General features: G+C 36.2%; 3 protein-coding genes across 4 annotated transcripts; 2 read left to right on the top strand and 1 right to left on the bottom strand.

The window, feature by feature from the left end:
- Positions 1–3,259: 3,259 nt before the first annotated feature.
- On the bottom strand, positions 3,260–5,025 carry LOC120006386 (cytochrome P450 94C1). Its single transcript, XM_038856412.1, has one exon. The coding sequence runs from the start codon at positions 4,944–4,946 to the stop codon at positions 3,438–3,440; it is 1,509 nt and encodes a 502-aa protein (XP_038712340.1). The 5' UTR covers positions 4,947–5,025; the 3' UTR covers positions 3,260–3,437.
- Positions 5,026–13,979: 8,954 nt separating this feature from the next.
- Positions 13,980–15,660, top strand: LOC120008686 (60S acidic ribosomal protein P2-like). The gene is made up of 4 exons (XM_038859071.1): positions 13,980–14,102; positions 14,196–14,285; positions 14,979–15,214; positions 15,362–15,660. The coding sequence occupies exons 2-4, from the start codon at positions 14,198–14,200 to the stop codon at positions 15,386–15,388; spliced, it is 351 nt and encodes a 116-aa protein (XP_038714999.1). The 5' UTR covers positions 13,980–14,102; positions 14,196–14,197; the 3' UTR covers positions 15,389–15,660.
- A 1,037-nt stretch (positions 15,661–16,697) lies between these two features.
- Positions 16,698–21,193, top strand: LOC120007284 (tRNA dimethylallyltransferase 2). Of its 2 annotated transcripts, none has more exons than XM_038857488.1 (10): positions 16,698–17,003; positions 17,295–17,374; positions 17,525–17,593; positions 18,014–18,062; positions 18,135–18,256; positions 18,779–18,853; positions 19,316–19,738; positions 20,229–20,304; positions 20,427–20,590; positions 20,721–21,193. In XM_038857488.1, exons 1-10 carry the CDS (start codon positions 16,778–16,780, stop codon positions 20,847–20,849), a joined length of 1,413 nt encoding a protein of 470 aa, XP_038713416.1. In that variant the 5' UTR covers positions 16,698–16,777; the 3' UTR covers positions 20,850–21,193. The 2 variants fall into 2 exon arrangements, with proteins under 2 accessions (XP_038713416.1, XP_038713415.1); XM_038857487.1 differs by having other exon boundaries at positions 20,382–20,590.
- Positions 21,194–21,912: the final 719 nt, after the last annotated feature.

Here is a 21,912-nt window from a genome sequence, read left to right as displayed (position 1 = left end):
TTCTTACAAACAAACAAAGGAGAATTCTTCATTTGTTTGTAAGAACTAATTTTTTTATTATTAGTATTCAATAATACTGTTGATTGGTGTTAGAGATAAAACAACAAACAAAGGAGAATGTGTGCATGCAGTGTTGTTGGAGAAGATGATGAGGATCCAACCTAATGTGAAGAAGCTCTATCTTGTGCTAAGAGCCGCAAATACATGGTCAGCTGAGCAGCGCTTGCACGACGAGGTACGTGTGATATTTCATTTAATTAACTTGTTGTGTATTAATTGCCAAATAATGTCTTAAACTAATGTTTTATATTTAAAATTTAATTGACCAGGTCTTCGAGAAAGATTTGTTCAGAGTTGTGAGAGAAGGATGGGGTGGTGGAAACCTGAACATGTTTATAAAGGAAAAAGTGATTGCAGTCCCTGGGGATGTGTCGTTGGAAAATTTGGGACTAAAAGATTCAAATTTAAAGAAACAAATATGGGAAGAAGTAGACTTCATAATTAATTCTGCTGCAACCACCGGATTTGATGAAAGGTACGTAATTTATTGATTATTTTTTCAGTAACGATGTAGCCACCCAGTCCAACATGTCATTTGGACTACTGAGTGGGGGTAAACCTCTGGTTATCAGAACAGCTCCCACCACATTGGCGACCGGTAAGAAACCCATACGGGTAGGAAGTGGGATCGATAAGCCCTCGGAACCAAGATTTCACAAGAAAATATCTCAACTGATTGGTTTAAACTCTCGATTTCAGACGTCATAGGTTCTAAGTCTGGAGAGATAACGAACTAGGTTATCTCATGGTTGATTTGCCATTGCTTAATATAGCTAATTAATGATGATGCCAGTTTTGTTTTCGCATGTTTTTGAAATTCTTGTTTAGTTATGCAAGATACGATGTTGCTCTGGGGACCAACACTTTTGGAAGCCAATTAGATATTGAAAATTCACACTTTTGACCACCAAAGACAAGTTCCACACATACATCTCAATCCGATATATCCTACCACTTAAGGTAGGGTTTGTCGCACGGCTGGCTATTGTGATTCTTTTTTGGATTTTCTGTTAAAATTTCAACCCAAACACATTAAAATATTATTCGTTCTTTGGACTATGGGTCAACACGAATTTGTTTATCGTGGGCTATCATCACTAGTACTTGGGCTTAGAAAACGTGTCTAGCGTGTGAGTGGAGCCAGACTTTTCTTATAAATCACTTAGCTTGGTTAAGCCAAACCGATGTGGATTATTTAGCCTTGACATTTTCTTCTGGCGGGTATTGAAGTTTGGCTTCTTTCTTGAAGGTACTTGGTTTGGTGGATATATTATCTTGTAAGCATTATATAGATGCTTACAAAGTCAAGAATCGCAAGCTCTCATTAATGCTGATTCGCTTGGTCGAACTTTACAAGCCTTACGTCTTCTCCAAGTGCATGTATGTATAAACTTTACCTCTATTATTCAGCTTCCCCAAATAGATTAAATGACAGTAATATATATAAATCATCTAACAATCGAAACTGTACAAATTTGTGCAGCTTTGAAGATACAAACACTGATCAGAAACTGCGAATGGCAGCGCGCAAGAGAAGGTAGTGCAGAGTTGGATCCATGTAACTCTGATCCTACTAAGTACTACCATCAACTGGGAAGACTACGTCATAAACATTCATATCCCTGGTCATTTAAAGTATGTTGCCAAATTATAACAGGAAGATGAGTGTACTACGTAGTTCTAAAGCAAAATAAGGTGGTAATAATCGTGTGTGTACAAGGCAACAAAGCTATAGTTCCTTAACTTTTGTCGTTGCCTACCATAAATTATGTAATGAACAATGTACCCAAAAAGAATTGATGAACGATCATCTGTAAGCATCCTAATGAACTCGAGGCCCTATTTTCTTATCTAGGCCTAGAAAGCCCAATACATGGAGCTCAGTTTCTGGACTAATTAGTCCAACCCTTGCAAGTTTTGGTAAATATGGATCAGCCCACAGACACATTGGTCCATCCAAGCAGGCCCTTAGCCCACAAAGGGAGTAACTAAGAAGTGGTGAATCCATGCTTCTAACCAGGCCAGCGCAGCATGGTTGAACTGGATTGAGAGTAGAAACTGTTTACATGTAACTAATCTCTAGGCGACAAATGGACAGAATAATTAAACAGCTCACATGCAGAGCCAGAGTATCTAACAGAGTAGTTCGTGGACTGCAAATCATGTTCTGTTTTGTCAGAAGCACATTTTGTAGTAATATAAATAAATCAGTGGGCAGCCGCCGCCCTTATCCACTATGTTATTGGTACGACCATGCATTCAAGAACCATCAATACCCATGTGCATCTAAAAAATTAGTGCATTTCACGGAGACAAAACACGTGAGTTTCCCCGGTAATGAGTTTCCCAAAGTAATGTGTCCCCCACACCCATTGATTTCTGGGACGGGTGTCTACGGTTAATTTATTTTTTTTGAATTATATGACATAAATTTAATCGATTGTTTTATTAGTTATTGGCAGTTTGATCATTTTTTTTATTATTTTTAATCAATTCTCATTAAAATATATTTGATAATAACCGATCAAATAGTTAGTTTAGAGGTCGGTTCAGTTTGACATGGTTTTTTGACAACCCTAACACTCTAGGTTTATTTTGATTTACCCTATTGTTGTGTGTGAAATTTCTACGTACACGGATTTAATGCCCCGAATTTGGATTTATATCAAACTTAAAAAGACAAATTTATACGACATCACTCTTGGTTTAAAAAAAGAGTAGAATTTACTCATTTGTTATATTGCAAAACAGATTAAGTGTAGATGTAAGTGGGGGTGACAAAAAATCAATTATGGATTGGACAATAGCAAGTGTTTACGAAATATTTACATGTTCATATTCTAACCCAGATTGAATTTTGATCGTAATTAATTGATCAAATCCGGATTGGTTTAGATCCAAACAAGTAAATCGCATAATAACCTGATCCGAATTAGGATCCGGACAAATAAATCAGACTAAATTCTATATTTGAATCCGGACTCGATTTTAAACTAGAGAATATTTTTATATTTCACCCCGAATTTTCATATAATTTTTGCGACCCCTAGATGTAAGTGAGCGTGCCACTAGGCCACGACCTCGAATAATTAATCCAAGTAAAGAATTCCAGTCAACCGTTTCTTAACTTTAGTGGTTACCCAACTCCCAATTATCCACGTGTAAGAAGAATAGAAGATACGTAAACTAACCTAAGACAAAAAGTAACGAGAGGACGAAAATAGTTTGAGGTGTGGTCCCACACGCTTCAAAGCATTCGTTCTCTTTTTTTTGAACATGTGAATTCAATTTTAAAACAAAATTTATTTCAATATTCTAATTTTGTATGTGCAGTATTCAACCGCTACAAAATTAATCCAAAAAAGAAAAAAGACTCCTCACGAACATATAACTTCCCTTTCTTCAATCCCAACGGGCAACCCACCTCTTAAAGAGGCTGTAAGACCCGGAGAAAACCGGGGCACGTAATCCGGATCCGCTACCCGAATATTGAATCTCCGAATAAGTGCAAGGGCTACACATTTCATCTCTACTAATGCCAAATCCTTCCCCATACAAATCCTTGCTCCTGCTTGAAAAACCGTGTACTTAAATGGGTTTTGGGGTACAAAAACCCCATTACTCAACCACCTCTCCGGTTTGAATTCATGACAATCGGAGCCCCAAATCCGTTCAATCCGACCCATGGCGAACGGGTGGTAAGTGACCCGAGTGCCACCCTTGACAAATGTGCCGTCAGGTAGTACGTCATCTTCTAAAGAGAATTTGGAGTCGAATTGCACAGGGGGAAACAATCTCAAGCTCTCATATACTGCCGCATTTAAATAATGCATGTCACGAAGCTGTTCAAAGCTTTCAAGATCTTGACTCGTCCCCATGACTCTGTCTGACTCGGCCCGAATCGCTTCCTCGACTTTTGGGTTTTGTGATATTAACCACATTAAGCTACTGAGCCCAGAAGCCACCGTGTCACGACCAGCCAATAGAAAGCTAACCACAATGTCTCGAAGATACGTGTCATCATCTACGGACCCTATGAATCGTGATAGAAGATCTTTGTTGTTGGATAAACCTGTTTTCCGCCGTTGACTTATCATCCCCTCAGCAAGCTCGTTAACCATATCAATGGCTTCTTTAAGCTTCTTTTCCGATCCTATATTGAAGAATCTCTTCATCTTCCAAATCAACGGCGACGATGCGAGTGCTCTTTGTGCCGACAATCTCGATGCCTCATCGAATGCGACAGAGAAGTCCGAAATCGGTAGCGATAGATTCAGACAACCAGGATCTAACCCGAACGAGAATTTACAAATGTTGTCGAACGAGAATCTTCTAAAAACATCTTGTAAATCCAAAACCTTATCTTGATCACTTGCAATCGAGGACAAGAGAGGAATCAACCGCGAATTAATCTCAGCTCTAACAAGCTCAAATGCGTACAACCGTATTGAAACACTACCCAGTTCAGCGCTCGCCAGCTTTCTCTGGAACCTCCACGTGTCACCATCGACATTGAAAATACCTTTGCCGAGAAGATCACCGAGGATTGCAGAGAACTGCTTCCCTTTCGGGTAGTTATCGAACTTGGTCTTGAGAATGTGCTCGACGTTATCTGGGTTTGCGGTGATTATGTTTCCAAGAACGTGAACGTGGATGGTTCCAGTGGGAGAACTGCGAAGAAGGTGAGTGTACCAATCACAAAGATTATCGAAATCTCTGGTCCAGCTCGAAGTAAGATAAGTTTGGCAAACGTCGCAGTTGCACCAAGGCTTCATCCTCAGCACAAGGATTGACAAAGAAAACAGAGAAAACAAGATTGTGAAGGTGAAGAAACAGAACCCAAATGTCATTGACATGAGCTCCAACAAGGAAGCTTCGAAAGCCATTGTCCAGAGAATCTTAGAGAGAGAATAAAAAGAAAAGAGGAAGATTGAAATGGTGGTGATTGGTATAAGATTTTTGAGGGAATGGAGTGGTGGTTGGGTGTTATTTATGTTGAGACAGTGCGGTGTAAGATTGAGCATATTTAACGCGTGCGGAAATGCTTCTTGGCCTTGAAAGTCTGCAACGTCACTTTCATTCAACCACGTGCACTGACCTTTTTGATTGCTTACAGCAAATGCATTATGACATTTTTGCTGACTTAACAAAAATCTCACCTCTATTATACAAAAAATCAAGTTAAACACGTATCATAATATAATTACATCAGTAAAACACAAATTCCTATATATTATCCATTCTCACCTAACATGAAGGCCAACAACATTCTATATCTCCATGTTATCTCTAACAAAACTACACCAAAACATAAAATCTTAATATAATCACATCAACAAAACACTTCTCCCAATATAGTCATATTAACAAAACACGTTTTCCAATATAATCACCTCAACAAAACACAAAATCTAATATAATTTTGTTGGCCCAACAAAATTTTATCATTGTGGTTGTTTACGACTTCGTGTTTTTTTTTCGTCAGTTCATGTCAGCTCTTTTAGAAAATTTTAATATTTACTAAAAAAAAAACTTGCCATTAGTGCCTTCATTTCATAAATATTTTACTTCATAGAACAAATAAATTAGTATATATATATGGTGTAATACTGTAATGGTGAGGGTTTTTTTTTTCCCTTTCAAAGTAGATTTCCTTGTAAATAAATTTAACAGCTGGATCCTTGTCCAAGCAATTGGGGGTTGGCGAAATGAATCAATCTGATGAAGATGAAACAATCTTTCCACATATGCATATAGATGGTTCTAGAATTGTTCATTTTCTTTATTTTTTTTACATTTGTAATTAAACGTGGAAGTCAGGAAGTTCTCGATCAAAAGCAGTACTAGTCGTACAAGTATAGACGGAATTGCACGAATTATTGTTTTTTCTCACGGGATTATGGAGTTCTATAATTGCTCAATAAATCTAGAGTCTAAAATTGTATATATAACGGTCAAATTAAATATTACATTACATATTTCTTTTACTGTTGTCCAACTAAAGCTTCATTTTAAACTACAGAAGGTCCAGCAACTTAAGCTTCATTTTGAAGATTAAGTTTTTGCAAGCGGTACCGTTGACTTATTTCATATGTTTGGTGGAGCGGCGTCGCTTTAACGGTCCCATGTCCCACCAAACAGACACATAGTTGATATTGATTTATAAGTTGTGAAAAAATCTATTTAAGTTTAGTTAAAGATAGAATAAAAATTACACAAAACATAGAAATGTATAAATCGTTGTGATTTATTATTTTATGATTTTTTAATGATAAATTTATTTATTTTTATTATAAATATTTTTTTATTAAATCTAATTTTAAGTTTAAACTTATAAATTACAAGATATTTTTTATATATAAAATTATATTTAAAAATATAATATTACCTTATTAAAAGTAGAAATAAAAAATAAAAACAAACAAAAAGTTAAAAACTCTAAAATAAACTTCAATTTGAAACTTATTTATCAGGTAACTTATATGGGGATATTTGGTAGAGTGTTTGTCCCTAGTTTATAAGCATTATCAAACGGGCTAAAAGAAAAGGAAATAATTTTCTTCGACACAACTGGTGTTAATTAAATGCACGTTTAATGACTCTTAGAACCAATTAAAACACAATTATGTGGTTAATTATTAACAGCCAAGAGCAGCAGCTTGTTTAAGTTGTTTCCGGGGGGCTCTGCGTGTGTTTTCTGCTGTGTGTAACAACATTGGAAAGAAACACAAACACACAGACAAATTGGTTTTCGGCCGACTTAATTTACGTACGTTTTGACAGTAATATTATTTGTCCTGTCATAGATGACATGTTTCCCACGTTTTAATTGAGGATATAACAGCAGACTAATTAACAAGTAGCAGCCAAACATCCAACTTTCTTTTGTTTGAATTGATTGAGAATACAAAAGCGACATGTGTACATCAAAGTCATATATATGGACAAGACAGATAGTGAGGCAGACACGGTTTTCGCATAAAACTGTAACTGAGTCATACACACGCACACACATACACATATATATGCATTAGACAACGATAAAGAGAGAAACATGCACTTGTGGCCCAGAAGTATCTTGTAATATATGTTCTGCTGGCATGAAAGTCAGGCCACTTGACAGCAACGTATGTGGTCTCATGGAGGCACTAAACACGGTAGTGGATCAGCTTAAACTTGGATAAAATGTCATTTTTTATTCTTTTAAATACGTTTTTAATAACCGAGAACGATTCAGACAAATTTATCATTTGAACATCCGAAATGGGCTTAAATTCTGATCGTCAAGCCCACACGTGCAAAAATTTCACTCCTCATGACGACTGAATAAATTAGGTCAAAACTCGTTCACGTGTGATCACAATGTCATTCTTTTAAATACATTGCAACAAAGAAATGAATGTGTGAATGGAAAAAAAACGTCTTCATTCAATTATTATGGCCGACATTGTCTTTGAAGATATCACTCATTCCTTGCTACAATAAACGCGCCCACAAACACACATATACACATACATATATATCATCTGATAAAGTAAGGTTACAATTGAATCTGACTAGGTTTTTTTGTCCAAATATAGACAATCATGATAAGACATATATAACCCACGTTCAATATAACCTAACTTGAATTTCCCACAAGTGAACTTGGTGGTTGTGCATCATTTCATATATAGGGAAATGAAGATTGAAATTAATTGATTAAGTTAGGCTTTATTTAATTAACTATATAAAATGGACAATTTTTCATCAAAAACGAACAAAAGAAGGAGGAGAGATCAAGAGAGATTTTTACTCATGAATTTAGACATTAGAGAGCCGTGCAGTGATTTAGTTCTTCATTTTCTTCCACGCGTTTACCTTGTACGTACAGTTTGTAGATTATCGAGCATGCTTCTACATTTTCTCAGTGCACACTCGAAAGATAGTAACATGTGTTCAAAAAATGGCAATCCATACTGATCATTCAATTCTCAAATAAAAAAAAAGAAATCATAATTTCATCCAATACCTTAATTCGATTATATATATATTATGATCGATAAATTCAGTTTAATTCTATATCTACATCTATCAAAATCTTATGAATAACTGCGAGTTCTCGTAAAATAATTTTTCAAAAATCAAAACCTCATTATGTATTTAAATAACTTGTCAATAGCTTCTATATATAGCTCATATATAATTTTTGGGCAATAACTTAGGAATAATTGGTTTAATTTTGACTTCAGTTGATATTTGTTCATACACAAAGTCCATTAATTCGTCAATTAGTAATAGTTTTTGTTGTGATAAGTTGCTTTGACTTAAAGAAAAAATGTTTTTTTTTAAACGGAGGAAAAATGTTACTTTGACTGCTAACATATTTGGCAGAGTTTATAAATTAGGGTTAAATTATACCACCATATAAATTAGCTTATAAATTCTAATAAGTTTAAAAAAATAAGAATATGTTTATTTTACAGCTTTTGTTTGTTTGTTCTTTTATTTTTATTTTTATATTTATTTATTAATTTAAAAATATTTTGTAATAAACTAGCGTCAACGATAAATTTCACCAAACACGTGCCATGTTATTTCACAATTTATAAATTAACATATTTTTCACAATTTATAAGTTAATTTCTTTTAACAACAAATAAACTTTATCGTCATAGAGAATTAAAGGCTAATCTGATGCAGACAATGCAGCTTTAACACGAAGAATTCTGCTGCTTTTTTTATTTATTTTTTATTTTTAAGTTTGAAAAGTCGATTGACAATGATCATGATATATATATATATATATATTAATATATATATATATAGATGAAATTTTCGCCTACAAACTTGTACTTGCCAACCTTCTTTCGATAACATCTATCGACATGTGTTTTACGCATGTTTTGCATGTGTTTTTTGTTTCCTCTTTTGTTTCCGTACATTGAATTGGACAAGCCGCAATGCTATTTTTCTAGCATACATTACAGATTCCACAAGTCTTTAGTTATTTTTTTCCTTCGTTGAAATTTGAGTTACGTACGTACATTTTAATTCTTTGAGAAAATATTCGGTGGTACCAACACATTTGTAACAATTTGATGGGAACAAGTGACACATTTTTAACCGTCAAATGCTAACTAAAGATTCCAATAATTCTAGAGCTCCCGGATCCATGTAAGTTAGTATATGCCCAGTAGAGTAGTAGACCGACTGAGATAGAGTGTGTACATGGAACATGTGTGGGTGAAAATAATTGTAGTTACTCCTTGTAAATACGATAGGTCGAAAGTACAACTCTTATCATGGGCGGAACCAGTAATTGATGTTATGACTATTTTACAACAATACAACTTATTGAAATGATATATTAATAAACATTCATCTTAATGTTTTGTCTCATAAGTAACCTCAAAAAGTTAACATAAAAACATATTAAAATTAAGGAAAATTAATAAAGACCGTGTAAGATGAAATAATATATAAATGTATAGCTAGAACACATAAATATTGTTATGTATTGTTGTTTAATTATACAAACATCTATATACACATACTAAAAAATACACATAAAAAGATATTTTCACATAAAAAATCTATACAAACATATATGTGTATATATATATACAGAAATTCTACTATGTGGACCAAAAGTGTGGACCAAGTTTGTGAACTTGTTTTTCAACCATAGATGTGGTGAGTCCCATAATAAATGTGTGGCCCCCATTTATATTGTGATTGATTACAAGGATTGAATTTTGGTCCACAAACTTGGTTCACAATTTTTGGTCCACATAGGAGAATTCCTATATATATATAATTATGTAGTAGTATATATGTGTAGTGTATACATATATATGGTACTATATTTTTAAGAGTTGGGGGGCTACAGCCTAGTGTAGTCCCTTGGTATCGCCCTTGACTCTAACGCTCAATAGTTTCAACGTTATTTTTTGCACGAATTTCGTCCTTGATTTTTCATGTCGATGATATCATAAAGCCAAATGAGTTGACAGCTGGAATTTATAGCCACCAATCATGGGTAGAAATGACCCCTACTAGACTGCATGCGTAAATTACACAACTTGCACGTGTTTTCTGTTGATGTGTAACAACGTTTGAAAGAAATACACACTCAAAGACAAAATTGGTGTTCGGCTGGCTGACTTAATGTAGGCACTTTTGACAGTAATATGATTTGTCTTGTTATGTATGGCTTGTTTCCCACGTTTTAATTGGGGAAATACAGCAGACTAATTAACAATTAAAGTAGCCAAACGTCCAACTTTCTTATTGTTTGAATTGATTGAGAGCACAAAAGCGACATGTGTGTATCAAAGTCATATTTATGGACAAGACAGACCGTGAGACAGACACGGTTTTCGCATAAAACTGTAACCCTTTTTAAAAAAAAAAAAAACTGAGAGGTGGAATCGAATCCTACGATGAAGATGATACGTATCGTCTTTATCATTCTAACTAGTGGTTTGGATGTAACTCTGAGTGATACACATGATATACATACACATGCATGCATTAGACAATATTGATAAAGAGATGAGCATGCATATATATATATGTGGCCCAGAAATACCTTGTAATATAACATATGTTCTCCGGACATGAAAGTTGGCCAATTGACAGCAACGTATGTGGATTGAAAGTTGAAGCTGACATATGTTACGAAAAGGTGTCTTAGGTTAATGCGTCCAGTTGGTCTCATGGTGGAACTCACTACTATATATACTGTAGTGAATCAACTTCAACTTGGATAAAAATGTCATATTTATTTTTCATGCATTCCAACAAAGAAATGAACGTGTGAATGAAAAAAACATCTTCACTCAATTATTGTGGCCGATATTTTTGCTGATATATATACAGTCATATAAAATATTTAGTCGTCTTGGAGGTATAACATTTCACATGCTGATTTGGTCTACTTTGACTGATAACATTAATTGTGATATTTCATATAGGTTGTGATGCCAAATCATTAGTGGTTGGGTACTAAAATCATCCTCAGGACCTCATCCACCCATAATTTGCATCAATCTCCTATGAGATGTGGCAATGTTATCGGTCCTTATACACCACGTCAACGTATCACGTAACGTACCAGGACACCGAATAGTTTCTCTCGCAGTCATTCTATTTAGTTTCTTTGAAGATATTAATATTCCTTGCTACAATAAGCATAGACATATATATACATATATATACACACACACACGATCTACATCTACGTGACTACGTGTGAAGGAAGATTACAAATGAATGATAAAATGCGGTTAATTTTCAACTCAAGATAGCCTAACGTGAATTGCCCACAACCGAATTTGGTGGTTGTGCATCATTTCATAGTGAAATGAAGATTGAAGTTGACAAATTAAGTTGGGGTTGTTTTAATTAACTATAAAATGGACAATTTTTCATCAAAGACCGACAAAAGAAGAAAAGAATTGGAGATCAAGAGAGAGTTTAATACATGAATTTAGAGATTAGAGAGCCGTGCAGTGATTTAGTTTCTTCATTTTCCTCCACTTATTATGCTAATTAAGTTGCATTGATTGATTTATATATAGAATCGTGTAGGGCTCATCTAGCTTGCTTTATTAATGAGTTTTTTTTTTCCCTCGTATATGTAATAATGAGTTCTGTGTGTGTATATCTTAGTCAGCATGCACACTTATAATGCGGGTGTTGTGGATGCTGAATCATTCAGGATGTAATTACATCCAAGTATAAGTAAGAAAATAAAATAAGAATCAACTTATAACCTAACGATTAAGAGAGAACCTTCCTGTAGATCCAAAAATCTGTAATCAATTTGTTATCGTTGATTGAGACCTATGACAACCCTGCAAGATCAAATAGAGTGTTGACTGTGAAGCTTGGGCACCAGTGTGGTGCCGGACGGAGAAGCTCCGAAGGTCAAGTCAGTCATCGATGGGAAATATTCTAGAGAGAGAAGTGAATAGCTTTTAGAGAGAGAGATACCAAGTTTTGGAGAGAGCAATGAGGAGGGGGTCCTCCTCTATTTATAGTTTTCCAACTCATGTGACTAACATGTGCTGACCGTACGGACGAGCTTCAACCCTTGGGCTTTGGTTGGGCCTCCGGCCCAAAATGGAACTTACTTAGCATCATGAGCTCTGAGCCTTATGTGTATATTCCTGCGCTTACTCCAGTCACAAGCCTTCGCCCCATTTGGGTTTGAGTTCACCCATCGTGGGCTTATCTTCGGACAAACGTCTGGTCCTACTTGACTCAGGCCTTCGTGGCCTTTCATCGTGGGCTTAAGTATTTCGGGCAAATGATTTTTGGCTCATACACTTCTTTAGGGTAGCTTTAGTCACACTCCGAATTTTTCTAAAGACACCTCAATCTAAGTTGACCACCCCTTATAAAAATCAGTTGACGATGTGTCTTTAGAGAAAAATTGGGTTGTGACTAAAGCTACCCCTTCTTTATCTATCGAGAGGTTGTGAATTTATTATTATCAAACTCGTGCATGAAACTATCATGTGTTTGCCTTGTACGTGTAATTTGTAGATTATTGAGCGTGCTTGTAAATTTTCTCAATGCACACTCGAAAAGATAGTAATAATGAATTTTCAATCATAAAAAATATATTAAAAGAAAATCTTAAAAATTAAGCTAGTAGGTCCTCACTTTTGATGTGTTTTATTATATCCATTAAATTTCGAGTGCGTAAAATTGATGCACGTAGTTAGTGCGGATGTGAGAATTATTATATGTGTGCGTATCTTTTGATTCATTTTTTATGCTACATCTACATCAAAACAAGACTTCATTAATTGATTATCAGGAGCCATGACTCTTAAGTCTTTAATTATTTCTATAATGGCCCCTGGAGTCTTGACTGTAGCCTGTAGGCATTGGACCACGACTTCTTTTATTATTACTTTTTCTAAAAATTTTAATTGCGACTCATGAGAACGAAAAGTCAAAGTTGACGAAATAATGTCTTTATATATATATATATTCTTGAAAATAATGACGGTCTTGTTTGAATTTGGTGAGCACTATTTGCACTCTACGTTTTCTCATTCATACCTCATATTCTAAAACCACCAAACACGCCCCTTAGATTGCAAGCTCTTCAAGCATACTATCAACAACAACAACCAACCTGGAAATTCCTTAGGCATTCGCACACCAATAAATTACTTGAAATGATTGCGAGAATTCGAGCCAGATAAAGGACATGAACAACAAACTAGACTTGTTGAAAAGTTTGAAGAAATTTAGTTTCCGGTATTTGAGGATTGTGAAGAATGTTCTGAGCAAATGTAGGAATCGAGAGAGGTAGAATATGTATGACCAGAAGAACACGCGCCAGAGGGTCGCGTCCCGAGAGGAAAGCAGAGGAGCCACTGAATCGCTGTGCTTGTTTTCGTCCGCAACCAGAACCATTGTGTGTCACGAATCTCTGTGGTGGCGGAAGCCACAACGAGGTTGTGGAAGGCAGGGATGGGACCCAAAGGGACGAGACGATTCCGATGGAGGAAGAGGGAAAAGAGGAGATGGAGAGCGGTGGCGGAGATCCAAGTTTTCGTGAAATCTATCAAGCTGTTGTTAGGGTTTATCTAAGGGGCGTGTTTGATGATTTTGAAAAATAGGGTGTAAAAGGAAAAACGTGAAGTGCAAATAGTTCCCATCTTGAACTTTGAACTTCAAAGTTGACTACGCGAGAAACCTTTACACGCTCATTTGGATGTGGCCCAATTAATGTCGGGCCCATCAACTTTGTAGTCTTGGACACTGCACGAGAAACCTTCAAGCCTGCTTCCCGTGAGGCCCATTTGACCATTCGGTCGGCCCAGTTGATATTTCTACCTATCTTCAGAAAAAAATCATCAAAAGGGCCCAATGGTCCCAAGGACTACATATTAGGCCCATAAGAAAAAGAAGAAGCCCAAACCCTAACTATATATATAGCCTTCCATCGCAAATTCCCTTAAAAACCCTAGGAACCGTGCGACCACATTCCTAAGCAGCCTCCTCTGGTCTTCTTCTTGGCGCTCCGTTACAGCTAAGTATGTTCTTCTCTCCCTTTACCTTTTCTTGAGCATTGGTTGTGGGATGTGTGTATTGTTACTGACTTCGGTAATATTTCATTGTTTAAGCAGATATGAAGGTGATAGCCGCTTTTTTGCTCGCTTTGTTAGGTGGTAACCCTAACCCCACAGCCGATGATTTGAAGGCTATTCTCGGATCAGGTTTTTATAAATTTTTAATCGAAATACCGTATTAATGTCGGATGGGGAAGCTAATTGGTATCTATGTTTGTTGATTCTCTTTGCAAGTCGCTTGGGTAGTTCGATTTTTGGATAGAATATTATATTTCTTATTATCAGATGATTTGATTTGAGAGACTGGTAAGTATTTTTGCTATGGCACACTTGAGAGAATATTTTTGATAACAACTAAGTATGTGTCACCCGAATTTTCTGTGTATTGATCTCTAATGATCTTTTTGGCCTGTTGATGCTTTTACCTTATTTGCTTCCATGTGAAACTGCAAAGTTCTTTGTTCATATTTTTGTTGCACCTGTATATATTGGATTTACTCATTCACATTTAGATTTAGTATTGATTTAGTGATTGATTTCTAAAGAGATATTGTTGACTTTATATTTTGCTATTGGATGCTTTGTGATGGTTAACATATTTGAGTACTGTTTCTATCTCAGATTTCTTGATTGTTCTTTTATAGGAATGATTTTGAAAATTCTGTTAGAATCTATTTGGTTTTCTTGTTGAATTCTTTTAAAAATTTTGGTACATTATGGGAATGGAGGCTTAAGATATCATGATTCATATTATTTAAGGTCATATTACTGTTTCGTACTATATTGTTTAGTGTTAGAACCACTTGTGATCTGATGGAGGTGTTGGTTTGCCTTCAATAGTTGGAGCCGAGGCTGATGAGGACATGATTAAGTTGTTGTTGGATCAAGTCAAGGGGAAGGATCCATTAGAACTTATTGCTTCTGGAAGAGAAAAGTTGGCTTCAGTGCCTTCTGGTGGCGGTGGCGGTGGTGGTGTTGCTGTTGCAGCAGCTCCTGCTTCTGGAGGTGGTGCTGCGGCTGCTGCTCCAGCTGAAGAAGCGCCTAAGAAAGAAGAGAAGGTTGAAGAGTCTGATGATGTAAGCAAACCTTTTCCTGTGAATCTACACTATTTTCCAATCTCGTTACTAGTGGCCTGTGCTTCTGTACCAAGAGATATGTTCATTCTTGTAAATTTCTTTCTCTAATTCTTCCTGACCTTTGCTTTCTTTGTGCTGCTTCTACAGGATATGGGTTTCAGCCTTTTCGATTAGGAGGATTGTTGCTGGTTCATTACATGTGCGTCTTGTCTTTTTTGGTGTTTTCGACGTTTAAGGATTATGTAGTTGGATACCTAGATAATGAGGTTTTGTAATTTTCGGTGGGCAAATTAAGTCGAAATTGTCATATAATTGTTAACTTACTGATTTTAGCTGTTTGGGTTCTGATTTGATGGTTCTCATTGCGAATTGTTTGCGTTAATGCATTTCAACCTTTCTGGTTAGTTGTTTAGTACCAATGAATACGGGTTTGATTAACCCACACCGTGTTGGTATTATGTTTGGTTTAGGTATGAATATGGTTTTATTTAGGGATTTTGTACATATGGTAAGAATGTCCTTGTATCATCAAGGTCCAACGGTGACCATCCCCTAAGAATGTCCTTGTATCATCAAGGTCCAACGGTGACCATCCCCTCTTTTGACTGATTCGTATTATTGATGATCGCGTCAGTTTCATTGGAGCACAATCGCTTGAATTGATATTCAGTCCAAAGCAGTTTTGCCCAAGTTGCAGAAGGGTAATTTAACTATTTTGTTATTGTTGAGCAGAGAACATAGATGGATAATGTGGCAATTTTAATGCCTTTAGGTAACATTGACGGTCAGGGATATCTGATTGTAGGGGAGCCGGTTCCCCTTTTGAATGCCACAAATTCAATTGCTCTGTACTAGGCTAGGTATACTGTTTAGACCATCCTCTCGGATTTGTTTTCTCCATCTTAGAGCAATTGCAGCAATGCAATTTTGTCGGCTCATAAGTCTATTTTTTGGAAAATCTAATCGGCCATAAATGAAATGGTGTATACAATAATATCAATTTGTTGGTTTTATTTTCTTGGCTCAAGCAATGAGGCATGGAGGTTTGTTGGCTCCCTTACTTACTTTCTAAGTGGGTCCCACAACAAAACACTTACGTGATCATATCTGCACCGAAATCAATGTTAAGTTTCACTTCTATAGCACTAAAAATAAAGCTAGCAAATTTATATTATTGTACCAATATATTTTGTTGGCCCAATCACATCAGCAAAATACGTCTCTTAATACAACCACGTCAACAAAACACAAATTCACATACATTATCTATTCCCATAAAAAAATCACCATTGTGGTTGCTCTTACTATCGGAACTTGTAACATTGAGTTGGGCCAAATTGGGTAGCTCGGCCCAGGTTTAAATTTACATGCAAAAGTTATGTTGGTTGGGCTATAATTTGGCCCAAGTCTGCTCGGGGGAAAACGCAGCGGTTCACCGTCCACGGGCTATTAATTCCAAATCCATAAACCTTAACAAATACTCCAAAGTCCAAACTCCAAAGCCTCAGCCAAATTTGAAATAAGTCGGGGAGAAAAGGCCAGAGAGAACGAGGGAGATCAGAGATGGACACCGTTGGGGTTCTGCTCAACCCTAATAATGGAGGATCGGAAAAGGAAGCAACAAAGCCGAAAGTGGTAGCGATTATGGGCCCAACCGGTTCAGGAAAATCTCGGCTGGCCATTGATTTGGCATCGCACTTCCCCATCGAAATCATCAATGCTGATTCGATGCAGGTCTACCGTGGACTAGATGTCCTCACCAACAAGGTGCCACTCCATGAGCAGAAAGGTAAACTCTCTCTCTTCTGTTTTCGTTTTTCGATATCTTGATGTATCCATGTTATGAATTACTGTCTTCATGTATGAGGATTCGTCGGAGCAACTGATTTGTATAATTTAGCTAAAATATGAAAAACATTGGATGAATATCTCGTGTATGTATATATATACTTCTGTATTGCGCTTATTTATTTTTGGTGAATTCGTCGCGATTTTTGGTGACTGGGCATAAGTTCAGACTGTTCAGTATCTTAATTGTTGTTTTTGTATTTATTTCTGTTCTGCGGGTGATGTGCTTTAGGAGTGCCTCATCATCTTTTGGGGTCCGTGAGCCCAAATGTGGAATTCACTGCTAAGAATTTTCGGGATTTTGCTATTCCTGTAAGTTACTTTACCTTAACCACATTGAGCTGCTGTATCTATGTATTGATCCTAGTAGTTGCATGGTTGGAGAAAATTTTTCCTTGCTTGGATTTTTTGAAAGGCTGAATATTCTTGGTAGTGTGTTTAACTTGATTGACTGTTTTTCAGTGTATCAATGACATATGGTCCCGCAACTGCTTGCCAGTTATTGTTGGGGGTACGAATTACTACATTCAGGTAGGCATTACTCTAATAGGTCATTTTTTAAGGTGCTGTAGAAAAGCATGGAAGGATTGCCTTGAGCCCTCCTGGTGTATGGACTCAGCATGGGTTTCTGATCATTAGAATGTTAGTAGAACTAAGTATATTTCTTTTGTGGCACTTTTTCTTGAGTTCAATGTAAAATTTCTCTCGCTATTCACTTGACCTGATAAAATGTTCAACTCTCTTTATATGGGGCTATTACTGTTTAAGTTGCAGTAGATGCATGATCTAGTAAAATTATGTTTTATGCTTTTTCTTTCAAAATATTCTTTCGTAAACCTCTGTGATATGAAGCAATGCAGTGGTAGATTGAAAGAGAATTCTCTGTAAGCTTGGAAATTAAAGGTTGTACTTCTACTGTTTCATTAACTCTTATTTGTTTTCCTTATTCAGGCTCTTGTGAGTCCATTCCTTCTTGATGATTCAGTGGAAGATCCGCCTGGTACATAGCTGCCCTGTTACTTATCAGTATTCGTAATTTGAAGAACAATAACTGTAGTCTGTATGTTCACAGGAGAGGAGGAGACCTATCATTTGTCAGACTTTGGGGAAGAGAGTTTGACTTATAGCTACAGTGACCTTAAAATCCTTGATCCAGTTGCTGCAAATAGGATTCATCCAAACGACTGTAGAAAAGTAGGCATTCCAGCTTCTTTTGCGCAGTGTTGTCCTTGATTTATGTTATAAGTAGTCGTTTATTTTATGCTTATCTTGTTCACTCAAATAGGTATGATTTGACACCTTTTGCTACTTTACCTGCATATCAGTCCCATTATTTATACTGGAACTAATTGCGTAGATGAATCAAATTATGGTGGAAAAAAAAAAAGGTTTGTTGAACATGAATCGTGGTCTTCACGGGCCTAATTGATTGAATAATGGTTATGACTAAGAAATGTTGTCCATTATAGAAATTACTTGATATTTTACCTCTCTGTTCACCTCATCAATCCAATGATTGGTAATTTATGATCTAAAATAATCTATATTTTTTTTCCTTATTGTTAATTTTGGACGGCATAATCTGTTCGCTGGGAAGGGTGCTCAAGATGCTGATTTCTCTTGGAGACTTCATTGCAGAATTTGAGAAGTGGTACATTTTTTATGATGTTACATTCCAAGATTGTATGTCTAAATCTGTGGTTCAATCTCTTTCAGATCAATCAGTACCTCAATTTGTATGCTCGCAGTGGCATTCTCCCTAGCAGATTTTATCAGGAAAAGACTGCAGAGGTTGGTACTCTACATATGGTTATTTCAGTCCTCAGTCCTCACAGTAATAATTCAAATGTGGACCTCTTTTGTTTTTAGATATGTTTAGTATTTTTTTGCAACTAAAAAATTAGAGCCAAACTTCAATGGGGATGTCTTTTCTTTTTCTCCCAATCTTTCTTTTGTTTTCGGCTCCCTCTCTTTGTTTTCTGGTTTATAATCTCATTCTTGGATCATTATTGACTGATTAAGATGAGATATTAGACATTTCGGTTCCAGTGTGAAATCTACGCATCAAAATACTTGTAAGGGAGATTTTTTTCGTTTTTGCATCCTGTAATTAATATTTCCTTTTTATGTTGACATCAAACTTGCTCCAGTTTCTAAATGCATATACATGTTTGTTTAATTAGGTGAAATTAAATCAGTTTGAATAAAAAAAAAGCCTTATGTTGTAGTAACATCTTGAATGTGGCAGGGCAGAACTGGGGTCAAGCAGATAATTCCAGGTTTGACTGCTGCTTTATATGTGTTGATGCTGCAGCCCCTGTACTCGACCTATATGTTGAAAAACGAGTAGACTGCATGATTGATACTGGATTACTGGATGAAGTCTATGATATCTACAATCCGAATGCTGATTATACTCGAGGTTTACAGCAAGCCATTGGTGTCCGTGAATTTGAGAATTTTCTGGGAGTTTACCTTTCTCAAAATTGGAATGATGAAGCAAGTGATTCTACTGATGGGTCTCTTTTTCTATTATCAATGGATAAGGATGATAAAGTTTTCAAAGAGAAGATCACGGAAATTCTGTCTCTCTCTGATGACAACAAACTCAAGGTTCAATTGGAGGAAGCGATAAAAAAAGTAAAAGTAAACACCAGAAGGCTTGTTCGTCGACAAGTGAGTACATTGTTTCACATGTTCATCTATAAATGTTTTTTTGCTGGCAAATGATTTCAGCAATTTCTGCTGAAAAACATCAATTAGTTCAAACATCCCGCATTAACAATGCAATCCACACAAAATTCTTGGAATTGCTCATCTCTGTTGGTGTTTGTGGAGGCTAGTTTTGTTTTTGGAGTTTGATTCCTGTTTTAAATGGTCTAAAAGATAGGTCCATGTGATAGATATGATGTTAGGTGTGCTTTTTTTCCTTCCTCTTTCGCATGACAATATCAGGACTTGCTTGGTGGTTTGCAAGATTTGATTTACATACCTCTCTTTTGAATTGGGGGAAAGGTTGGGGCTGTTTTTCTTTGAAAAATGAAAACTAGTACTAGTAAATGTTAATTGATGAAGTTGGATAAGGTTTTCTGATTTTGGTTAAGCCAGAAGTGAAATTATTCAGCGTGGAAGCAGCATTAATATTTAAAACCTTCTTGTTTTACAGAAGAGGAGGATTACCAGACTTCAGGAATTGTTTGGCTGGAACATTCATTATGTTGAAGCAACAGAATCCATATCAAGTAAGCCTTCTGTGTACCCATCTGTTCTTTTTGAAAGTAATTTTTTTCTTTAAAAAAGATTTCCTGCGTACAAACAGTTCCTACTGGTTCTACTGGAGAGATAAATATTGTTGGATTCCCAGGCAAATCAGATGAGGTATGGGCTTCACAAGTGGTTAGACCAGCTGTGAAAATTATTGGATCTTTCCTTAATGAGGATGCAAGGATGGCGTGCGAGTTCGAGGGATCTAGCAGCGCTGAAATTAAATCAATCCAAAAAGATTTGTGGACTCAATACACATGCGAGGTGAGCAGCACTTACTGATGTTATTATGATAATTGTTATTCTTTGCTTTTCCTTTCCCTTATATCTTTATCTGCTGTCTTGTTTTGGGTGGAGATTCTGGCATATGTGTTTATGACTCTTCATTTGGTAGGCCTGTGGAGATAGGGTACTTAGAGGGGCACACGAGTGGGAACAGCACACACAAGGCCGTAGACATCGTAAGCAAATTTCTCGGCTTAGAAAATCTGGAGGTCATGGTTTTTCGAGTCAACATCTTTGATATTAACATCTCTTGTTGTTAAAAACAACTGTCGGTTTGCAATATTGACTACGTGAATGCTGTCGATAACATTGTGGTAAAACTTGTGTTCTTTTTTTGGGCTATATTAAAACTCATTTGGGATTTGGGAATCACTGATTATGATGAGTTGTCAAGCTAATTGCCGGAGGTTTATTTGGGTGGTACTACTGGTTAGTCCGGTCCAGCTTCAGGTCCACCACATGTTCTGCTTGAGTCAGTTCGCATGGCAGGATGACAAACGGTTTTGTTTGATCAATGAATTATCCTTTTAAAGAGTGTATAAGCTAAGTGTTTAAGCTGCTTACGAGCCAAATTTGTTATTGTATTGCGTCTTTACTATAGCCGTAAAAGTTTAATATACACTACTACTTTTCTCCAACCAACTTTTCCAATTATTTTCAAAACAATCAAGAACATTAGTGATGGCGTCGTTAATGGAGAATTGGAGTTTGGAAGGAACAAGTTTGCACTAAAGATCAGAGCAGGGTCACATTAATTTGTAGTGGAACAAACTGGAATTCTGATTTAAGAGTCAAACAATTAACACCCAATTGTTGGAAGTCATAAGAATCCATTTGCCTTGGTGAACTGACTCGTAATGTGTTGTTTGTACTTCGTACTCCCAATGTTTTAATGTGAAAGAGAATGGCCTTTTGGTATGCGTGACGACCGACGAGTGAAGCAACCATCCAAGCTGGATGCAAGAGAGCTATATTTTTGTCTGGAGTTATCAATCTAATCGAAGGTTTATGTAGCTATCTGTCGGTCCAATCAAATTGAAGGTCTACTTTAAAGTATTAGTTTTACAAGTAATTAAGCATTGTTCGACGATAATATATTATCTTGTATAAGAGGCGAATAATCCTAAACCCTAACAATTTCCCTGCTTAAAGTTAAAAAGGTAACAATATCAATCTCACAAAGAATCACACAGAAGCATGCATTTCAGCTTTATTCATGCTACCTACCTATAGTTTTCCTATGGGAAAATAGTAAGTTTTTCCAACATATATTATATGAGAATATGTAAAAGAAAACTCCG

Source organism: Tripterygium wilfordii, chromosome 2, assembly GCF_013401445.1.
Source record: "Tripterygium wilfordii isolate XIE 37 chromosome 2, ASM1340144v1, whole genome shotgun sequence".
Lineage (NCBI taxonomy): Eukaryota > Viridiplantae > Streptophyta > Magnoliopsida > Celastrales > Celastraceae > Tripterygium > Tripterygium wilfordii.
This window is presented reverse-complemented; position numbering and strand designations above follow the sequence as displayed.